This window comes from Nannospalax galili, unplaced genomic scaffold (genome assembly GCF_000622305.1).
Source record: "Nannospalax galili isolate Female #2095 unplaced genomic scaffold, S.galili_v1.0 scaffold159, whole genome shotgun sequence".
NCBI classification, from domain to species: Eukaryota; Metazoa; Chordata; class Mammalia; order Rodentia; family Spalacidae; genus Nannospalax; species Nannospalax galili.
Window position 1 is genome coordinate 1312439 of NW_008343239.1, and position 20348 is coordinate 1332786.

Below are 20348 nucleotides of genomic sequence, written 5' to 3' on the forward strand. Positions count from 1 at the left end.
AAGGAAACCCCCTCCCAGAAAGCTCCCGCCCCCCCCCCCCCCAACAACTGGCCTAGAGGCTGTGGACATAAGCCCACAGGCAGATGGAGGCCTCACCTGGGCCAACAGGAGCACCATTATCCATGCTTAAATCCACCGGGAAGCAGAGCACCCCGGGTTGAGTCACTCTTATGTAAGACTTCCTCTTCCTCGTTGAGCCATGAAGTTCTCAGCGTCCCCTGATCCCTAAACAAGCTCACATTGTGGGGCAGAGAATGTGTCCAGGGGGCGTCTCTGATTTGGAAAGCAACTGAAACACTCCTCCTCAGCTGCCACCCCACCAGATCAAGAGGTAGATCTGGGTGCCGTGGCTCCTCTCCAAACCTTCTAAAGTCGACAGACTCCAAGCCTGGTTGCCCAAGTACATGCTGGCTGTGGCTGATGGATAGTGAGCTGGGCTTTCCAGCACTGGCCAGAAGAGGGCAGTGTTGCCTCAGGACTCGGACTCAGCCTCTGGGTAGTGAGTGGTTTGCTGTGCTGTCCTGGGGTGTGGGACTTGGGCCTGCCGCCCAGCTAGGGAGCAGAAGCCTGGCCTAGCCCTGCCCTCAGCAGCTTGCTAGTGTACCTTTCCCCGCCATCCCTGCTGTGGCCTACGGCTTCATCTGTCTTCTTGCTCTGGTAATGGTCACTTCTCAAGGTCACCAAAACCCAGAGAAATTAGGACCATGATTTCATCCCAAGACACTGAGTGCTTAAAGGCACCCTGAACTGTGCTACTCCCCCTGTCTAGGTCATACCCAGAGTCAGGGTGGCTCCAGAGCTGTTTTGCATAGCTGTTGCCATCACAAGCATGCCAACTCTTGTCCCTGGGCTAGAGATCCCAGGGATTCAGCAGACCCCCTGCATCACTTGGGCACTGATCGGGATAGAACAAATCTGCCCATTCCTTGTTGTACATCTGGCATCTGTCTGCCCACCGAGTCTGTGCCTGGGACTCTTCCCTGCTGGCCAAGAGCCTAGGTGGAGCGGGCCTAGGATGAGGGGGGTCCCCAACCCCCACATTATCTGTGCCTGTGCCCTCATGGGGTGTAGAGAATGTCACCCAGAACCAGCTCTCTGCTTATATCCCCTTCCCAGCTGTATTTCCTCAGGGATGCTCGATTGCCACTAGGGGCCCCATTCAGAAAATGTCATAGTCACAGATATGCCTGTCTTTGGGGCGGGAGAACTCTCCTGCAGGTACAGGCCCTAGTGAGCTGTCTATCCAGATGAGTTGGCCAAGGCCTACCCTATCTCATCCCCAAAGACCCTTGGTCTTCTAACCAGTGCTCACACTTGTAGATGTGTACCCCGCCCCTGCCACCGCAAGCAGACACCCTCCCCGGGTGCTTTCTGTCCCTTCTGGTTAGTTTGTCACTTCTTTGTGGCCGCACCCACTCCATTGACGTCACAACCCACAGTTTAAAAAGTGCTAGTCTAGACAGCCTGGGTGCTCACAGACATCACAAGACACTGGTCACTAAAAAAGTGAAATGAAGCATGTGCTGTCAGCATGATAATGACTGCTGGCCTCCCCCCACCCACAGTAGCCACTGCCCTGGCTGCCTAGCCCTTGGGGCAGGTAGCAGCCGAATGCCCACCTCTAATGCAGGCTGCTGTGTGGTGCCCTTGGCTTGGTGCTGTTTCTCTGCATCTCTGCGACATCTGTTACAGGGGCGTGCCAGTTCTCTGCAGACACAAGAGGAGCCTGGCACAGGAGGGCTGTTCTCATTAGAGTGTACTCCAGGGATTGCTAGCTCTGAGGCTTGGAGACAGAGCCTGCTGCTGGCATGGGGTGCGGGTGTAGTGGGCTTAGGGAGTCTCTGGGAAGAGGTTCATTCTATGGGTTCCTGAGGTGCATCAAGGACCCCGAGTGATAGCCTTGATTACCACACCTCAGGGCTGCATGCAGAGAGATCTGGCTGAGAGCTGGAAGTGGGCAGCTGGCCTACACACCAGAGGGATTGATGCCTACCATGGCCAGTCTAAAGGGTCACGTTCAGCCACAGAAACACAGTGACCAGTTGCCTTCCTGTTCTATCTCCTTCCTGCTGAGGTCTGGGGGTAAGTGAGTACTTTCTGCCGCTCAGAACTCCCCCCACCTCAGCCTCGGATGCCGACTGGGGCATCTGCACAAGGCAGCAAAGCAAGCATGCTTAGCACATGCGCGTGTAAGATGTCAGTCTGGGGTGAGAAGCAGCTGAGCGCTGTGTTGCATACTCAGGAAATTTAAATGAAGCTAGAAGCCCAGTACAAAGTGGCCCTTGTATAAACACCACAGCATTTCCCTTGAAGGCCTTCTGCCTCTGGGTTGGCTGGTCCCTGCACAGGGGCTGAGGGAGTTGAGCAGGGCCCAGGGAAGGTCTGGGTGGCCAGTGGTGGCAGGTAGCCCGGGCCTGAAGCTGCCCCAGGAAGAGCCAGGAGAAGATAGAACCACTCATCCCAGCCAGAACCACAGCCATAAGAACACATGTGGAGAAGAGACGCCAGCATACTGCCTGGAGACATGTAATCTCCCAGATGTCTCAGATTATCACACAAAGCGACTCGGCCAATGATGGTAGTGTCCCTGGTGGGTGTCCCCACACAGCCAGGAAGGAGAGAGCTTACATTCTGGATTGAGCCAAGAATGACTGAATTCTCCAATGTCGTTTTGCATGGAAAGGATGGACTCAGCAGATAGAAAAAGTAGAGGGAGGTGATTTATAAAAGTGATGGCTGTCATCCCTGGATTCCAAATGGCTTGAATCGGAATCGCTTATTCATAGAGAAGTACTAAGTGGAGATTTAAAAAAATAAATAACAACAAAAAAGAGGCAGAAAAAGATGGGGAACTGAGAACACAAAAATAGACTCAAGCCCGTGCCCAAGTGTCACTGGGCAGGATGGAGCTGGCTGGTTGGGTATATAGTTCCTTCTCCAGAAAGTGGATGATTTTAACAAAAATGAAATCGGAGTCTTCTAAAAGCTGGAAGAGAAAGTCAGACTGACTGAAATAATCATAACACCCACCATCTCATCTTTTTGTGTTTTATTGAAGAAGGTTTAGAGAACTTGGTTTGGTCTGGTGTGCCCCCAAAGAATCTTGTTTAGTACTGTTCTAGATGATTCCGGCATTTCATGTGATCTTGTGAGCTTCCTGGTTTTTAAAAATAGTTCAATTTCTGTTTTTTCTTTAGATCAGCACCAATAGAGCCTTCTTCCCACAGGGGCGGCTGCAGGTCACCCTTCGTATGGCACCTCCCAGGAATCAGTGCCCCCCCGACCATGCGCCTGGCCCTGTCCTGTCTGCCCAGGCCATTTATTCTTGGATGTTCTAACCCAACAAACCACAAAGCATTTTCCCTTATTGACTCCAGGAAGCCCAAATAAAAATGTGTGCTTCTTTCAGCAAACCAAGGCTGGGACCCCAATGCACCCCTGTCCCCGCTGCTGTCTACACCGACCCTAAGAGCCCTCATAGTGAGGGTTATGTTCCCATTTTAGATGTGGGAAAACTGAGGCCCCAAAGGCGAATGCACCCCTGTCCCCGCTGCTGTCTACACCGACCCTAAGAGCCCTCACAGTGAGGGTTATGTTCCCATTTTAGATGTGGGAAAACTGAGGCCCCAAAGGCTGAGTATCAGAGTCAGGACAAAGTAACTCAGAGTTGCTTATCTTCCCTCAACTGAGGGCTTTTCTGGGCTCATGTTGAGAACCTCAGTTTCCCTTCAGTCTGGGCCTTCCATTTGCCCCAACCTATAGGCCAGATCTGAGAACACACCCTACATAAGGTGTAAACCTTCAGGCAGTTGCTGACCCCAAGAGCTGCTGCACCCTGGGAGCAGGCGCTTGGGTGTGTCTCGAGGCCTCTCCTGTTTCATCGCCCTCATATAACTAAGCTGGGTGGGTCCCCCTGAAGGGAGGCCCAGGTCCCTTGAGTCTGCTCCACACAGGGTCCCCCGGAGACTTTGACCTAAGTTCCATGTCATGCTAGTGGGGGGCTCTGCCCACCCCTGGGAATCACCTGAGAATGTTATCTGTGTTTTCTGCACTGTTGACACTGTTTATGGTGTTTTGCAATCTGAAGAGACAGGAGATTAAAAAGTGCCTGGCCAAGGACTTTGGATTCTCGTATAGCGTCCAGGGATCCTAAGCATTTGATTGGAGTTTTTCCTTTAAAATCTGTTGTGTGGTGGCTGGTGCTGCCTGCCCAGCACACCACATGGCCCAATTCCTTGCTCTACATGAAGGGTCAGGGGCCCACCCTACTCCTTTACTCTGTCTTTCGGCACCAGACCCCAAAGGCCAGCACCCTGGCCGCTTCTGGAATGTTTGTGGTTGCCGTTAGAGTGGGATTTGGGTGAGAAGTCCTCTTAAAGGAAGCCACAGCTATGACTGACCAACATGTGTGTGGCTGCAGATGGACATCATGCCGCCCCTCCATACTGAACAGAACTGGCCTGGGCTGCTGCAGGAGGCGGATTAATGTAATTAATGTAGTAACTTTGAGAATAGGCCCTTGCTCTGTCTCTGTTGTAATGGCTTCCTGGGGTGCTGAGACGGGACTAGTCAGGAAGGGGTGCCCTGTGTGTGCACCCCTTGCCTTAGTCACTCTGACCCTCTGGGGTGACCCCATGCCATGGAAATCTTGGGAGCCAAGCCGGGATCCACCAGCTGTTTTCTTGCTCCACCCCAGAAGTTGCATAAGGTGGGATTCTTAACTGCCTTTGTTGTTGGGCCCCAGGCCCTTTGTGTGTGCCCTGCTGTACCTGAAGAACCCTGTCACATGGTATCCAAAAGGGCAGCACCATCCTCCTGACTCTGCACGCCTGGCCATTTCCAGCCCCTGCTGGCCCTTGGCTTCTAAGACTCTTCTGTCCTCTCCTGCAGGTCCTCCACACCATCTGTGCCCTGCTCAGCCACCTGGAGATGCAAGGTTTCTAGGCAGATGGGTAAAGGGGGTCAGGTAGCAGCACCCTCCACCAGTACCCAGGAAAGGCCTACTAATTAAGAGGCCACACTCTGACAGTCCTGCCCTGCTCCTCCCTCGGGCTCTGGTGAGACATGTCTGTCCTACTTCAGCAGGAAGAAGGACAATTCCAGCCAGAGCTTGAGCAGAGCCAGAGGCACCAGCCACCCACTGGTTCTTTCCAGGCTCTCCACATGCAAGTGTGTCCTGCATCCTGCCGCAAGCCCCTGAGAGTTCTTCCTCTCCTCCCTTACATAAGTATTGCCTCAGCAGAGCTGGTTGCAGGACAGGCTTGGGATGCTTATTGTTATGCTCATATGGAAGCTGGGTGGCACATAGGGGGTCTGGAGACACGTTTATTCTCCCATGAATATCCCATTTTTTTCTAAGTAGATTCCAACAGGTAAGTCTGTTAAGGCCAGACTTCTCCCTCTGTGTTCCCTGAACAGGCTGAACCAACCCTCCTTTCCCTTTTCCCCTTCCTCTCGTCTGTCCTTCTTTCCTTTTTTATTTTTCTTCTTCTTTGTAGCAGTAGTAGCAGTAGTAGTAGTAGTGGTAGAGGTTGACCCCGGGCCTCATGCACGCTAAGTTAGTACCTACCACTGAGCTACATCTCCAGCCCACTTTTTGCCTTTTTTTCTGAGATAGGGTCTTGTCGAGTTTCCCACGCTGTCCTTGAACTTACTCTGTAGCCCAGGCAGGCCTTGAACATTGAGTCCTCCTGCCAGGTAGTGGGGACGACAGGCCTGCACCACGAGGCCCAGGTCTCTGCATTGCTTCCTTCCTTTGAAAGGAGCTCCCTATGCTGGTCACATCTCAAGATGAGGTAGACTCAGCTGCCCACCTGCCTCATGCCCCTCTGTCCCCACAGCCTGTTCGACATGGGTGGAGAGTATTACTGCTTTGCATCTGACATCACCTGTTCCTTTCCTGCCAATGGCAAGTTCACGGAGGACCAGAGGGCCATCTACGAGGCAGTGCTGCGGAGCTGCAGAGCAGTCATGAGCACCATGAAGCCAGGTGAGGGGCAAGAGAGTGGGGTCAGCCGAGGATCTGCCCGGCAGGGGAAGAGGGGAACTAAGTGGTGGCACCTGCAAAAAGCGGGTTCTGCAGTCTGGTTTGCATCTCTGCATGCTTGGCCAGTTAGAGTCCAGGTGCTACGAGACTCCCTAGGGCACTCCTAGGACACAGGGCTGACCACCAGTCAGGAACAGAGAGAGCCTGGGATCTGGGAGCTCAGCCCTATGTCACCCCATCTCCTGTCTGGTCACCTCTCCTTACACATCCCTCCACCCCCGCTGGTCATTAGGTCATCAGCACATCCCCTGCCCAGTCCCAACACAGAGTCCACTTCAGGAAGGGTCAGGCCAGCTTTGGACATTGGTTTCTGGTTAAACACTGGAGCAGGTTCTGACCTCACCCAATGCTATGACCTTGTTCATGAAGCTCCTCCCCTGGGGGCTGTTTCCTGGCCTGTGCATGGGGAGGGAGCACCCTATGAGGTTTAAGCTGAGCCATGGAAAGCACCTGAGACTGCCCAACATGTTAGTCATCTCTTGTGGTCACTCTCCCTGCTTCCATGGTGGTGGTGAGCCTATTGTCCTCCCTGTGGCCAGCTGTCCCTCCAGCTTTCAGTAAATGGTCACCACTTGGGTCTTTCCCGTGCAGCCCTAGGCAGCCAGCAGAGCCCCCTGCAGCTCATCCCATGGCATCCACTGCATGACAGTCCTCTGTAGGGAAAATCGTGGCTCCCAGCAAGACTAACTTTCTGGCCTTCCTTCTGGGACCTTTGGGTCCTGGGACCCCTGTTCACCATTCGTCATGTTCCCTAATGAATCCAGGCCCCCGGAAATGCTGAGAGGTGGGACCGTGCACCTGCAAAACTGAACCACAGCTCCGCCATTGAGCTTTCTGCCCTTCAGCATGAGAGCCTTACCCAGCAGTGATGGGGAGCCCTGCCTTGTACAAATGCCTCTCCCTGCAAGGGAGTGGTTGGGGCTATGGCCTTGTGGAATTCTTTGAGCCCACTCTGCAAGACTTGGGTTCCTTACATCCTGAGCACGACTTTCAGGTGCCAGTCACAGCACTCCCCTCAACGAGGCCATGTCCTCTGGGGACATGTAGCTACTGGGTACCACCTAAAGATGTGTTTGGTTGCAGCCAGGCTCCATCCTGCCATGGGGACAGCTTTTCCTGCCTCTCTGCTAAGTGGCACAGCCATCCCACTGAGGCACCAGCCTCTGCATCTTTGGTTATAAGCAACAGAATGGTTGCCAGCAGGTTTAGGTTATTGAGTACCACAGGTCCATACAAGAGTAAGTAGTAGGCCCTGACGACACAGCTGCTGTCTTCCACATGAAGCCCCCACAAGGACTTCAGGGAGGGAACATGTGATCCTGGCTCAGAATGTCATCCCGCCTTAACCCCTGCTTCCTCTAGCTCTGGCTCCTTGTCTTCTCTTGACATACAGGCTCTCTCAGAGAAGCAGCCAGCCCTATGGCAGCCCCAGGCCTCCCTCTGCAGGGGTACTCACACCATGTATGTAGAAAGCAACACAATAGGGCTCCAAGGTATCACAGAGTGCACGCCCCAGACCCAGAGAGCCCAGGCCCGGCCGGCTCCAACCCTGTGGTCTCCTTGTGTTCCAGCTGGCCAGAACAGCTCCCCACGCTGTCACAAAGCACAGTCCACTCAGGGTAGGCTCAGCCAGCTCTGATCCCTGGCATCTACCCTTTCGTTAAGGGCCAGAGAGGGCTGGCTGTAGCCAGGCACCTCTCCTGTGATCTGGAGATGTTGAGTAGAAGCCTGAGGATCTGTGCAGCTGTAACAGGCCTGGAGACTGCATTTCCTAAGGATTTCTAAGTGGGGGACTCTGGTGCTCAGATTCATACATCTCCATGGAGCCTTGTTTAAAAAAGAAAAGTTGGGCTCCAGAGCTATAAAACCCCCCAGGATGTGGCATGCTGCGGCCCCAAGCCTTGCTGGTTCAGCATTCGGCTAAATAGTCCCCTGTGGCCCCAGTGGCCCACTGTTGGAATGACTTACAGCCACAATTGTGATGTTAGGACCCAGTGTGTTGTGGAGGGGATCTTAGCAGTCACTTTCAGAGTGCCCTTTGGAAACAGGCCTTTCTGTGCGGCCTCCAGTCTAGCCCTGCAAGCCCCCACCCGAGGCTAGGAGCCATGAGGGTAAGGGGAGGCAAGGGAACACTGGAACCAGGACCCAACCCCACAGCCTTCCACACTCAGGATGCGAAATCAAAGCTTGAAAGACAGAGGAGTCCAAAGACAGAAAGTCAATATGCCCTGAAAGGAAGACAAGGAAAACCTGAAAGGCAAAGCGCTCCTGAGGGGTGGCAGTATTGATGGGCTCACCTGGGCTAGCAGCTGCCATCGGGCTCAGCTGGTTGAAATGCAGCAGTGCCTCTGAGCATTAGCACAAGGCAATACAAGGGCACACTGGTGGAAAGGCAGACCAGGCGGCCCCTTTGCATAAGGGAAGGCCTGTGCTCGCATGCGCTGGCGAGATCTGCGATCAAGCTGCCAGAGGGAAACAGAGAGGGGACGCCAGGCACCCACCCTCCACCAGGTCAGGGAGGATAGCATGTCTTTTTGACATTTAAACCACAGAATCCATGGAGCGGTCATGAAGGGGTACATCGTCTCCTGTCCTTACTCCACAGATGAGCATTTTTGCTCGTTTTGAGTATTGATTATTATTTAATGATCAGTATTTCAGAGGGTATGGGTTTGAGCTGGGAAGGTAGGGTGGAGTGTCTTCTACTAAGGTGTGTAAATACAGCCACTCCACCAAGAAACTGGGGAATCTTCCCACTGCAGACCCTCCACTGGGTACAGCCCCTGAGATAGGCCAGGATCTGTCACCCAGTATATGCAATGTTGGCCTCAAGTCATTTTCTGTAGACAACTGTGACATTACATAGGTTGAGCTGGCAGCTCTCCCCTCATCTTGGATGGTATCTTGGATGTTTGAACATCTGTGGGCAGTAGTGAAATACTGGGCCAGAAGATGCTGATGCTCTCACTAGTCAAAGCAGAGCTGGCTGTGTGAGGGGCCTGGGGCCACCCTGTGCCTAGCCACCCTCATACATCATGGTGAGGAAGCAACTGGTCATAATGTGAGGATGGAGTGATGATCCCTGTGGACCCCAGCCTGCCACACAGGAAAGAAGGGTGTGGGATTGTCTGCCACACTCCACAGTGGAGGCTAGAAGAGCAGCCAGGCCTCAGAGCTGCGCATATTCGAGGTGCAAGTTGGAGAGGGAGTTCACTGCTGCAAAGCCTAGTGGCTCTGGGCAGGACCTGGCCAGTATATCCATAGGTAAAGTATCTTAGGCAATACAGTAGGCCCAGTCAGTCCACTCTAGTTCTGTCCAGAAAGTAGCCAGTCCTACAAAGTTGGTCCCTACTTTGCACTGAGAGAGGCCTGGGGCTGGATGCCCGCACTTACCTGGTCACCTTTCCTGGCCATTTCAACTCCTTGGGGCAGCCAGTAGGCCTGAGCACCCGGGCCAAGCTCCCATGAATCCATCTCTACAGAGCACGTGAGGCAGGGCCTTCCAGAGTCCCACTGTTGTCACCACTGGGCTTTTGTGCCTGGCAGAGACCTGACCTAGGGAAGCCCATGCAGGAAGCTTGAGGATCCTTTGTGGGAGAGGTGGAACAGAGACCCTAGCCATACCCAACATGTTCTACCACCCAAACTATCAAACTGTGACACACTGAGAGTCCCTAAGGGTGGAACCAGGCTCTCTTCTGGTAATACAGTGTAGGGCTAGCCCACTGGGTCGAGTCCTATGTCGTAAAGCTACTTAGCAGATGGGGACAGATCGCCTCCCCATAGTGGCAAGTTGGCCATGGCTAGGTCAGCCCCCTGCCCATCCCAGCAGAAATGCCCCTGGGTTTGTGGGTTCAGCTCCTGGGCCAAGACAAACGCCCACTGAGACTGCCCGACTGCTTCCTGCAACCTTCCAAGGAAGAGTAAATAAAGACAAGCAGGAAATCCCACAATGACGCCCAGGGGAGAGGCAGGAGCAGTGATCAGAAAACACATGGACGAGTGGACACAGCCCCAGGGGATTGAGGAATGTGGGCCTTGGCTCCACATCCTGGGGCGGGAGGGGGAGGGTCCTTCTTGTCACTCCTTGTCACTTGGAGAGCAAGGGAAGAGGGCTGAGCTTGGGTTGGCTGTAGAGTGGGCAGGAATGTGGGCAGGGTGGGTAGGCGGCTTCAGCATCAGGGAGAACACTGTCCACCACACTGGCTACTGGCTGGGTAGAAGCCAAGTTCACTGTGGCTTTGGTGTCTGCAGGGCTAACAGCCCGCCCTGTATAGATGGCCCTCTGTGGTGTCAGTAAGCCTGGTGAACTCCCAGCCATTATGAAGGGAGATAGGAAGGTGCTGATGAAGAGGAGTGGGCTGGACTCCACAGTTGCTAGCCGCAACTGCAAGGCTGTTCCTAAAGTCCCAAGGCTCTCCTGCCACTGTGTGGCCCTGGCACTGAAGTCCCCACACTTTGCTTACAAGCAGCCAAGCCTCGTGTGCAAAACCACTTCCCAGCACCCACCATGTCTCCTCATCACATCCAGTCACCACACACACTCAGCACCCCCTTGGGACCACTATTCCTATCATGGTGGATAAAGGCACCAGTATCCCTTACCGTGTGAACTATCCCTGCTACTCCATGTGCAGCCCATGTAGTTTTGTGCAACACCCCATACTCCTGGCTCTGGCACTGCCCCAGGGTGGCCGTGTATGAACATGAAGTGAGAGGGACTCTCAGTGACTGGTAGGGCCCTAGCTTCCAAAATGAGCCTAAAGGTAAGAGAAGACCAGGGGGATGACCAGGTGGGGGAGGGGCACAGAGTAGTACTCCCACAGCTGACCCAGTATGTGTCTCCTGTAGACCTGGAGGAGGAGTGTCACCTTTCCTGGCTCCCTTGTGCCAGACAGGCAGGCAGGGGTGGGACCAAGTGACTAGACTTCCTGTTGGCCTTTGTCCTTAGAAATGGTGAGAAATATGGGGGTTGAACAGTCAGTGGTACAGGGACCTCATGTTACCCTAACTGGTGCCCTCAGCAGCAGGAGCCAGACCAGGGAGGGCTGTCTTAGCTTCAATGTTCACCACTCCCACCCGCTGCAGAATGGAGGGCGAGCTTCTTACTCTCTGCCTACCTCCAAGCACTCTCGTGGGCAGTCTGCCAGAGATTGGAGGGAAGCGCCTCAGGGAGTATGCACGAAACAGCTCTGCCTCCACTTCATCAGCAGCATCTAGGCGCCTGCAGCCTGGACGCATGCTGCTCCCTGTCCTTCTGCAGGGTGAATGGGTCCCTAGGGGCCTGCAGCAGACACTGCAGGGTGGGCTAGGCCAGAGGCCCTGGGCCTTATGCCAGCTTGGCCTGCCGTGCAGCCTGCTCCCTGCAGCCCTCAGTGCCTGCTCTGAGACCGGGGCCCCATGCCTTCACTCCCACACCCCACGGGCCTGGCTCCCACGTCATCCATCCCAGGAGGGCCATTGTCCACAGATGAAGTGAGTTCTTTGTCTGACCATGTAGTCCAGGGGTGCCTCTGCTGCCTTCCTGGCTTTGCTTGGGCCTGGGAGTCCCCCAGGGCTGTCACACTCTGGGCACGAAGCCTGGGGCTGTGATGGATGCTGCTGAGGCTCTGAGGGGCCTCCCTCGTCCTGTCATCAGCAAACTCTGAGCCCATCAGAGTGCTGCTGAGGGGGACCAGGTGGAACAGGGAGCCAGCAGAAGTCTAGGGCCATTCTGGAAACATCTTTAGCCCAGGGCATTGAAATTCTCATCTCTCTTGAGCCCCAGTGTCATGAAGTAGGTGGTAGGATACTAACCTCCAGGATACCCTGCCTACCCTGGGCTCTGAGCACACATGAACCCAGGGATATTCATTCCCAGTACTGGCTTCAGGAGAGCCATGGGGGAGGCCAGGATTCCACAGACTCCTCACACTTAGCAAGTGCCAGCCACAGAGCAAGGCCTAGGCCACACCCTCCCAGGTCCTGGCTATAGGCCCATCCTGTGCTATGGCAGTGCTGTGGCAGAAAGGTCTGGTAGCCTAGGAAGGAGGAATCAGACAGGACTTCTGGAGAAAGTACCTCAATCAGAGGCGCAACCCGAGGGGGCTTGATAGGATAGTCTCAGCCAGGGGGACAGCCCTCAGGATGGCCCACGGCATGGTCTGCTGCTGCCCTGGTCTAGCTGTGCCCCCTAGAAGTGGGGAAGGAATGAGGCTGGATACCAAGGCCTGCTGGGTTTTATGTCCCTGAGTGGTACCCAGAGTTTTTGTTAAGGGAAGGAGATGGGGCAGTGGTCTGTCTGGGAGAGGCAGGACCCAGGCTCCGGAGAGATTATTCTGTGGGAGAAGCCAACAAGATTTAGCAGAGAGCAAAAGGGATGAAGTGGGAGAGCAAAGCAGCCTCCACCAGATCTGCACAGGGTGCCCAGTATCTGCTGGGGGCCTGCTGGAGGCCCTGGGCCTCTGAGGTTCCTGTGGGCTACAGATATGGGAGAAGCCCAGGAGTGGTTTGTGCCAGCCTCAGCCTAGCCCAAGGATGGTAACCTTCACACACGAGAGGCTCTGCTCCAGCCGTGCGTGTCGTAACTACCTTCCATGCCAGATGCTGAGGTCAAGTTGCTGGAGGTTTCATTGCTGTCACAACCCTAACCACACACAGGCAGAAAGTCCCCACTTGCGGCCAAGAGTGCTGCCCTTTGCAAGGCCTTCCCAGGAGTGTGCAGGCCGAGGAAAACTCAGGTGCCACGGGGCCCCAGGCTGTACATCCAGACAGGCTCTTCCAGCCCCCCAGGAGATATCATAAAGCATGATGCCTACCCAATGCCCATTCTCAAGGCCCAGCCAAACCTGTGGCTCCACCATTGAAATCAGCCAGCCTGGGAGGCTACTTGTATTTCTCCTAAGGCTCTCCTTTTGTTACCCCCATGCAGGAGAAATAGCTAGAGTCAGGCTGACTGGGAGCTGAGTGAACACAGCTGTTTGGACCCTTGTAGGATCTGAACTCAGAGCAAGCCGGCCTGAGGAGCATTTGCCAAGCTGAGTCTGGGTTCACCACTATTCTGGTGGGGAAACACGAGAGGCAATTAAGCAGATTTGTCTGTGGGAGTGTTGGGCTGCAACATGCAGGGAGAAGCAGTGGGGATGGAGATGGCTGGGGGAGTCTTGATGTTGAGACCCCAAGGATCTGGAGAGTCCTCCAGGAGAGAGGGTTGATGGGGCAGGATAGAACTATCCGGGACTGACTGACCCCTGGGGTCTTAGGAAAGAACAGCAGCACTTGGTTTGCACCCCCAGAGCACAGTGATCAAAAAGTACTGAAAGCAGTCTTTGTAGACACGAGACAGGCCAGCTTTCTGGCTCTTTGGCAGAGGCAGCACCTGTGACTCGGGAGGCAAGGGAGCTTGCCTAGGTCACACAGCACATGAATGACCAAACTGGGATACCAGTTACCCAATGCCAGCCATTGGAGAAAGCCCCCATCCACAAGGGTGCAAACTGGGTCAGCCAGGGCTTTCTTTGTTCCCCAGACCTGAGGCAGCAGTATCGAGAGTCACCCCAGGCCCACCTGGCAGCAAATTCCAGACCCTAGGAAGGTTGCCCCAACCAGGGAACCACCACTTCCCACCCCATCTCCACACCCACACCTTGAGCCATGAGTCATACACCACCCTATGAGCTAGCCTTGCAGTCCCAACATCTACTCAAGGCTCTAGACCCCCAGCCTTGCCAGGGGGTCCATCACCACCTGTGGAGGCTTGGGATTTTAAGCCTCAGGGCCCAGCCCTTTCCAGTTGAGGATCTTGTAGGGCCTTGAACCACATGGTTCTCAGCCCTCCCCTCTTGCATACTGGTCATCAGAGGTGGGGCAATACAAGGACAAGCCATGCTCCTCCAAGCCACAGCAGGACATGGCAGGGAGGCCCTTGGGGGTGAAAGTTGTTCCACCCTTGGGGCTGAACTTGGCTGGGAGGTAGGTACTGCAGGAACTGATGCTGTCTACGTCTGGCTCGCTCACTGCTGTGACCTAGGCTGTCCTCATGGGGAGGCTTCCCTGGGCCTAGGGTCCTTGTCTAATGATTTCTTGGGGAGAGAGGCTGAAGGGAGGCTCCCTAGGGTCCAAGCAGCATTGATTAGCCCCAATCCCACAGAGCTCATGTGGCCCCCAAAGCTGTGTGCCTGGGAGGCTTTCCCCCAAGTGACCTTTGCCCCAGAAACCTGGGGCAGAGATGAGTTTGATTAGCGGTGTGGACATCCAAGCTACCATGGAGATGGTTCCAGACCCCTGCCCGCCAGTGCATGAAGCCATGCCAGGTGTACCTTCACCCAGAAACCTTTGCTCCTGCAGTGGCTTCCAGGGTGATTCAGCCATTCTGGGGTGTGCAGGGATGGCCTCTCCTAGGCCAAAACTCTGAGGCCTCCTTTGGACCTGAACTACTCACATCTGTTCTTGGGGGAGACGTGGGCTTGTCTCCCCCGAGGCCCCAGGACTGGGCCCCCATAGCCCCAGAAACACATTGGTTAGGGTGGATGTGGCACAGGCTGGAGCTAGGTCCCAGTCCTCGGGCAGCAGGAGATTGCCTCTGCAGTGTGAGGACAGAGGGTCTCGGGGTTCTGAGCTTTGAGCGGGGTCTGGGCCCTATCACACTCAGCTCCCAATATGGTACCCTCACTTCAGATCCACCTCAGTCTGTGCCTTCACCTCAGTCTGTGCCGTGGAGCCCTGGCTCACCTCACCGCAGCCTCTCTTTGAACCAACAGGTGTCTGGTGGCCTGATATGCACCGACTGGCTGACCGCATACACTTAGAGGAACTGACCCGCATCGGCCTCCTGAGTGGCAGTGTGGATGCCATGCTCCAGGTCCACCTGGGAGCAGTGTTCATGCCACATGGGCTCGGTCACTTTCTGGGCCTGGACGTGCACGATGTGGGAGGCTACCCTGAGGTCAGTGTGGACCCATCAGCCCAGTGGCCCGACCCTCATCAAGCAGAGTGGGGCTCTCGGGGGAAGCTGAGGATAGTGAGCAGGAGGGATGAGGCTCCGTATGATTCAGAGAGGAATCGGGGCCCTGGACACTGCAGGGTATGGATCCACAAGGATCCATAGCCCAAGACACATGCTATGTGGTAGTGTTTGTGCACAGGGTCGCCATAGGGTGGCTGGACTGAAGCCAGGTCTTAGGGAGTACACTACATGCCTCATGCCCTGCGCCTGGCTTCATTTATTCAGCCCCTCAGGAGCCCTGCAGCAGACCGCTTTCCCACTCTGTAGCTGGTTTGTCCTCTACCTCCAAGGCTCCTGGGCCAACACCCATGACCCTGCAACTCGTCTGTGCCCATGCACTCTTGAGACCTCTGGTAGGGGAGAAAGGCTTGTAGGGCGTCTCCAGACAGGGCTTCCTCTTGAGACCTCTCTTACCACTACCTCTCAAAGGCCCACCCAGCGGGTGCCCAAGGGCCCTGGGGAGGCTGTACTGGGCAGGTGGCTACAGCCCTGCAGGGCCCATCCCTGCCGTCCAGCCTGGCCTAGCGCCCACCGTGCAGGGGGGCTGGTTGTGCAACTGGTGCACACACCCTGGGGCCCACCAGCCAGTTAGCCAAGACTAGACCCAGCCTCTTGGCTGTGGGGTATTTTGAAAGCACTAAGAATGATTTTGGGGGGAAAAATTGCTCAAGAGAAGCATTATTATTCAATTATTTTTTTCTCAAGTGTAAACAGTTAAATTTGGAGAAACAAAATCAGTTTTAATTTCCTAATTTCTGTCCATCCCATTGTATGCAGGGAGCCAAGAGCAGGCCCTTCCAGACATTGTTAGTTGAGGTTCGTTATTCATTAGTCGCCAAAGTACTTTTTTTCCACCAAAGAAAATTGGCAGCAAACTGTTTTCATCTTTTCCAGTAAGCAGCCCTTTGTGCTCAGAGTCTATTTTTCTGACAGATAAACACTGTAGAAAAAATATGGCTTTTCCTATAAAAGTCATTTGTTTTATTTCAGGCTTACAGACACATCTGGGTCTCTTCTGCTTGGAGCGCAGTAAAAGTTGAGGCCTCATTGGGCTCTCTACCCAGGCAGAGGCGGGCATGGATAGGTACCCCTAGTGTGGCTGGCAGCCCTGGCCAGAGGGGGCATGTGCTGTCCCTGCACCGGGCCTTTAGGCAACCTCGGCTCTGTCTGTTGGAGATCAGCTAGCCCTGTTCTGTGCCCCCACCCAGCAGGCCCTAGGAGGGAGCCACTGCTGTGACAGGGTGACTAAGCTTGTGAACTGGCACGGGTATATCCTTTAAGCGCCCCCCCCCCCGGAATCCCTTCCAGTCTCCACTAGGCCCAGTTGGAGTGGTGATTTTAAAATCCAAGTGGCAGAAAGCTCGTCTCGCCATTCTTCAGCAAAGCTGTCACTACCCTCCATCCCATATCCATGGAGCAGGTTAGCATGGTACCCTAGGTGTAGCTCAGTGGCAGAACATCTGTCTAGCATGCACAAGGCCCTGCATTCCAACACCACAAAAGGAAGAGAAAAATCCAAGAGATATGGCCTGGTCAGGCCTCTGCCCTCACCGGGCACCTGGTTTTCACAGGCATGGGTTGGAAAGAAAGGGCAAGCTCTTAGGATGTGGCACAAAGAAAAGGGACAAGAACAAGATGCTGAAGGGAAGCTGCAGGCTTTGGTGGCAACAGGAAAATTCAGGAGCAAAAACCTAGCACATCCAGCTCAGGCAGGAAACGGGTTCCTGCCCTTGCCACAGCACCTCGCACTTGGCACGCAGAGGCCTGAAACTTTCAGAGGACTCTTCCTCCTCACGCCCCTAACCCACATATCCCTCCCTACCCCCCAGCCTCCAAGCTTGGCATCCCAGAAGAAGTCTTGTGGGGTTGGAGACGGCACCAGCCAGGGTCTTCCCAGAGCATGAGCCACAAGAGGCATGGTGTTTGGTGCCCCTTGATCCTGGCCTGCTCACAGCAGGACAGGGTGGCTGTTCCCACCCTCGTGGAATCCCAGTCCCGGCCCTCCCTACTGAGCCAGCCTGTTTCTGGTTACCTTACGTGAACCACTAATTGAAGTCTGATGTTCTTGGCCCCCAAACAGTCAGAAATGACAGCTCCATCTCCAGCAGCTGGGCGTCCTGGTCCTGGGGGGAGCCACAAGCAGGGCAGGGCAAACTCAGATCCTCATCAGAAAGCTTGCTTGCTGCCCACTCGCTCAGAGGCCCTGGCCACAGGCCGGATGGGTACCCCAGGGAGCTGGCAGAAGGGCAAGGCAGACTGGGCCTCAGCAGGAAGCAGCAGTCACTGGGACCCGAAGGGACTCAGACAGTTTCCCAGGGCCCAGCTGTAGGGCCCAGTGGACCTCTGGCAGCCATACCACCAGGCCGGACACAAGCAGGTACCTAGGCATCAGGGCTGGTGGTGGCAGGCCCTTACTGATGACAGCACCTGTCCCTCCTCCTGCCCTTCTTGGGGGCGGGAGGTGGGGGCAGGAGCTGAGACTTGGCCCAGGGGAGTCAGGGCCAGTTTACACTTGAGCTGCCTGGAAGGAAAGGCGTGGCCCTGGAGGCCATGCAGCCTTCTAAGAGCTTTTTTGGCTTCCCTGGTTTGGCTTCTGACCTGCAGAGGGGCCTGAGTGAGAGCAGCCAGACACCCAGCCAACCGTGTAGGCCTACCTGGGCAGCTTGCCCTGCATGTGTGCCTGTGGATCCTGAAGGCAGTTCTGAGTGTAGCCAGGGTCAGAATGCCCCAGATCTAGAGGTTTGTGCAGAGCAGAGGGTCTTGGTGGAGGGGCTTGTGGCCCAGGAGAGCAGGGTTAGTATGGGCTGGATGCGCCTTGGTCAGAGCCCAGAGGGCTACCCCCCCACTGAGGCAGTGGACCCACTGGCCAGCCCTGGGACCGTCAGTTGGGTTTTCCCACCTTTCCTCTCTCCACAGGGTGTGGAGCGCATCGATGAGCCTGGCCTGCGGAGCCTGCGTACAGCACGGCACCTGGAACCGGGCATGGTGCTCACTGTGGAGCCAGGCATCTACTTCATTGACCACCTGTTGGACCAAGCCCTGGCAGACCCTGCCCAAGCCTGCTTCTTTAACCACGAAGTCCTGCAACGCTTTCGCAACTTTGGTGGCGTAAGTACCTGGGGCCCCACATTCCAAGTTCCAGAATGTCCACACCCCACTGCTGCTGATCACCTTGTCCCAGGGCAGTACTGACTCGGTTTGAGAAGGAATGGCCCAGCCCCTTTAGATGGGTTGTCACCTCTCAAGAGGAAGGCAGATTCTCAAAAATCCCCAGCTGACAGGGGGCTCCCCACTACTTGGCAGGGTCAAGGTGAGCACATCCAATGACCATGGGAAGAGCCTTCCTCTGGGGGCCCCATCTGTTTGGAGCCCAATCTGTCGTGTTAGAGACTAGTGCCTGTCCCTCAGAAAGCTGCTTCCAGATGGCAGGGTCAGGCTGAGGTCGGGTGGAGCCACTAATGTGACAAACGAAGCCAGCGTGGTCATGATGGCAACTTGTGGGTGTGGCCCAGGTCCGTATCGAGGAGGACGTGGTGGTGACTGACAACGGCATGGAGCTGCTGACCTGTGTGCCCCGGACCGTGGAGGAAATCGAAGCATGCATGGCAGGCTGTGACAAGACCTTTACACCCTTCTCTGGCCCGAAGTAGAGCCAGCCAGGATGCCCAGATTGGACCTCCCTAAGGTGTCCACCTGCCCGCTGGCACCCAGTGACAGGAGGCAATGCTCAGAAATCAGATGCTGAAATTCCCATTTGATCCTACTAAAGCAAACAGTGTTTCCAAGAAGGAAAACAGTTTATTAACCTGCAAGATCACAGCCTTAAATCTTTGCGTTTCCTTAAGTGACAGTGACTTAAAGTGTTGATTGAAAATAATCCTGTTCTTAACGCAACTAAATTGTCTCTTGCTGCCGTGTATATTCTGTACTCGGGAAAGATGCACTCCTAGTGTTTTCTCCCAAAAATCAATATGCAGAATCGAATTTGCAATAAAAGCTTTCCTAAAATAGCCTTTTGCACCCAGTTTCCTTTTGATTCCTTTATTGCGGGAAGCCTGGGAGCCGTGGCTCTTAAGACAGTGGCTCACCAAGCGTCAGCCTTAGGAGGCAGTTCCCATGAACGCCACTGTTGGCACAGGCCCCACACCCTCTGCTTCTGTCTTGGACTGACCTGGCATCACACTGTCCTGCTGCTAGGACACCCAGGCCTAACAGGCAACAGAACCACCAGGGCATTTGATTAGAGGTCCTGGGACCTTGATTTCATTTTCATACTAACAAAGCCAACATATGTCAGCGACACTACTTAAGGCAGCCACCTGACAAAGGAGAGCTTGCTCACACGGCCATCTTCAGAATTCCACTCTGAGGAATCTCCTTTGAGATCCAGCTGTGCCTGGATCACCCACCCTTACCTTTGCTGCTGACTGTCTCGGTCCCACAGACCTGCCCCTCCCGAGCTGGCTGGGAGCACTCCCAATACCCGCCTAGGTTTGCTTTTCCTGGAGCTCTTATTACAGTTTCTGAGCCAAGGTGAAGAGCAAGTAAGAAAGGATGCTGGGAATGGAACTTATGGAGCAGAAAACAGTCCAAGCTAGAGACTTCAAGCAGTCACTGATTGGTTTATTTACTACAAATTGGTTTCCTCTTATGGCCACATGAATATATAAAAACTACCAAAGAAATAAAACTATGATCTCAGGTCCTGAGCGAAATTTATTTCATTTGCTTCTTAGGTTTACAACACCCATGCTTAGGTTCTGTGCTGGTGCAGAGACAGACCCATCCCCTCAGTTACCAACCAGTGACAAGTCTGAATAAACCCCAGGTCTTTCTGAGCATCTGTTGAGTTTGCCAAGTATTTCTCCATGGGTGATGTCCCTGTGTCAACCAGGCTCAGGTGTACAAAGTCTCCACTTCCTCCTGCTTTGGATAAAACCAGCCCCAATTAATCTAAAACTCTAACTGGCCATTTTCATTAATCAAGAAATGTATCTGAGGGCTAGGGTGTGGCTCAGTGGTAGCACACTTACCTAACATGCCCAAGGCCTTGGGCTACATCCCCAGCACTACCACCCCATGCCCATACAGTTGCTGGGTATATCAGACGTCTTTTTTTTTTTTTTTTAATGTGTACGCGTGTATTGCCTGCATGTAGGTAAGTGTACCCGTGTCATGCAATGCCCACGGACGTCAGAAGAGGCGCTCAAATCCCCTGGAACTGGAGTTATAGACAGTTGTTAGCTGCCATATGGGTGCTGGGATTTGAACCTGGGTCTTCTGCAAGAACAACCAGGGTTCTTAACTGCTGAGCCACCT

The 20348-nt window shown here is 54.6% G+C and overlaps 1 protein-coding gene across 1 annotated transcript in view; it reads left to right on the top strand.

The window, feature by feature from the left end:
- Pepd (peptidase D) overlaps positions 1–19041 on the top strand; it is a 142948-nt gene extending 123907 nt beyond the window's left edge. Inside the window, exons 12-15 of the mRNA XM_008839452.3 lie at positions 5841–5989; positions 14785–14969; positions 17946–18137; positions 18542–19041. Of these exons, the coding sequence (XP_008837674.1) occupies positions 5841–5989; positions 14785–14969; positions 17946–18137; positions 18542–18679 (664 nt within the window). The 3' untranslated portion in view covers positions 18680–19041. The remainder of the gene's footprint in view (positions 1–5840; positions 5990–14784; positions 14970–17945; positions 18138–18541) is intronic.
- The last annotated feature ends 1307 nt before the right edge of the window (positions 19042–20348 follow it).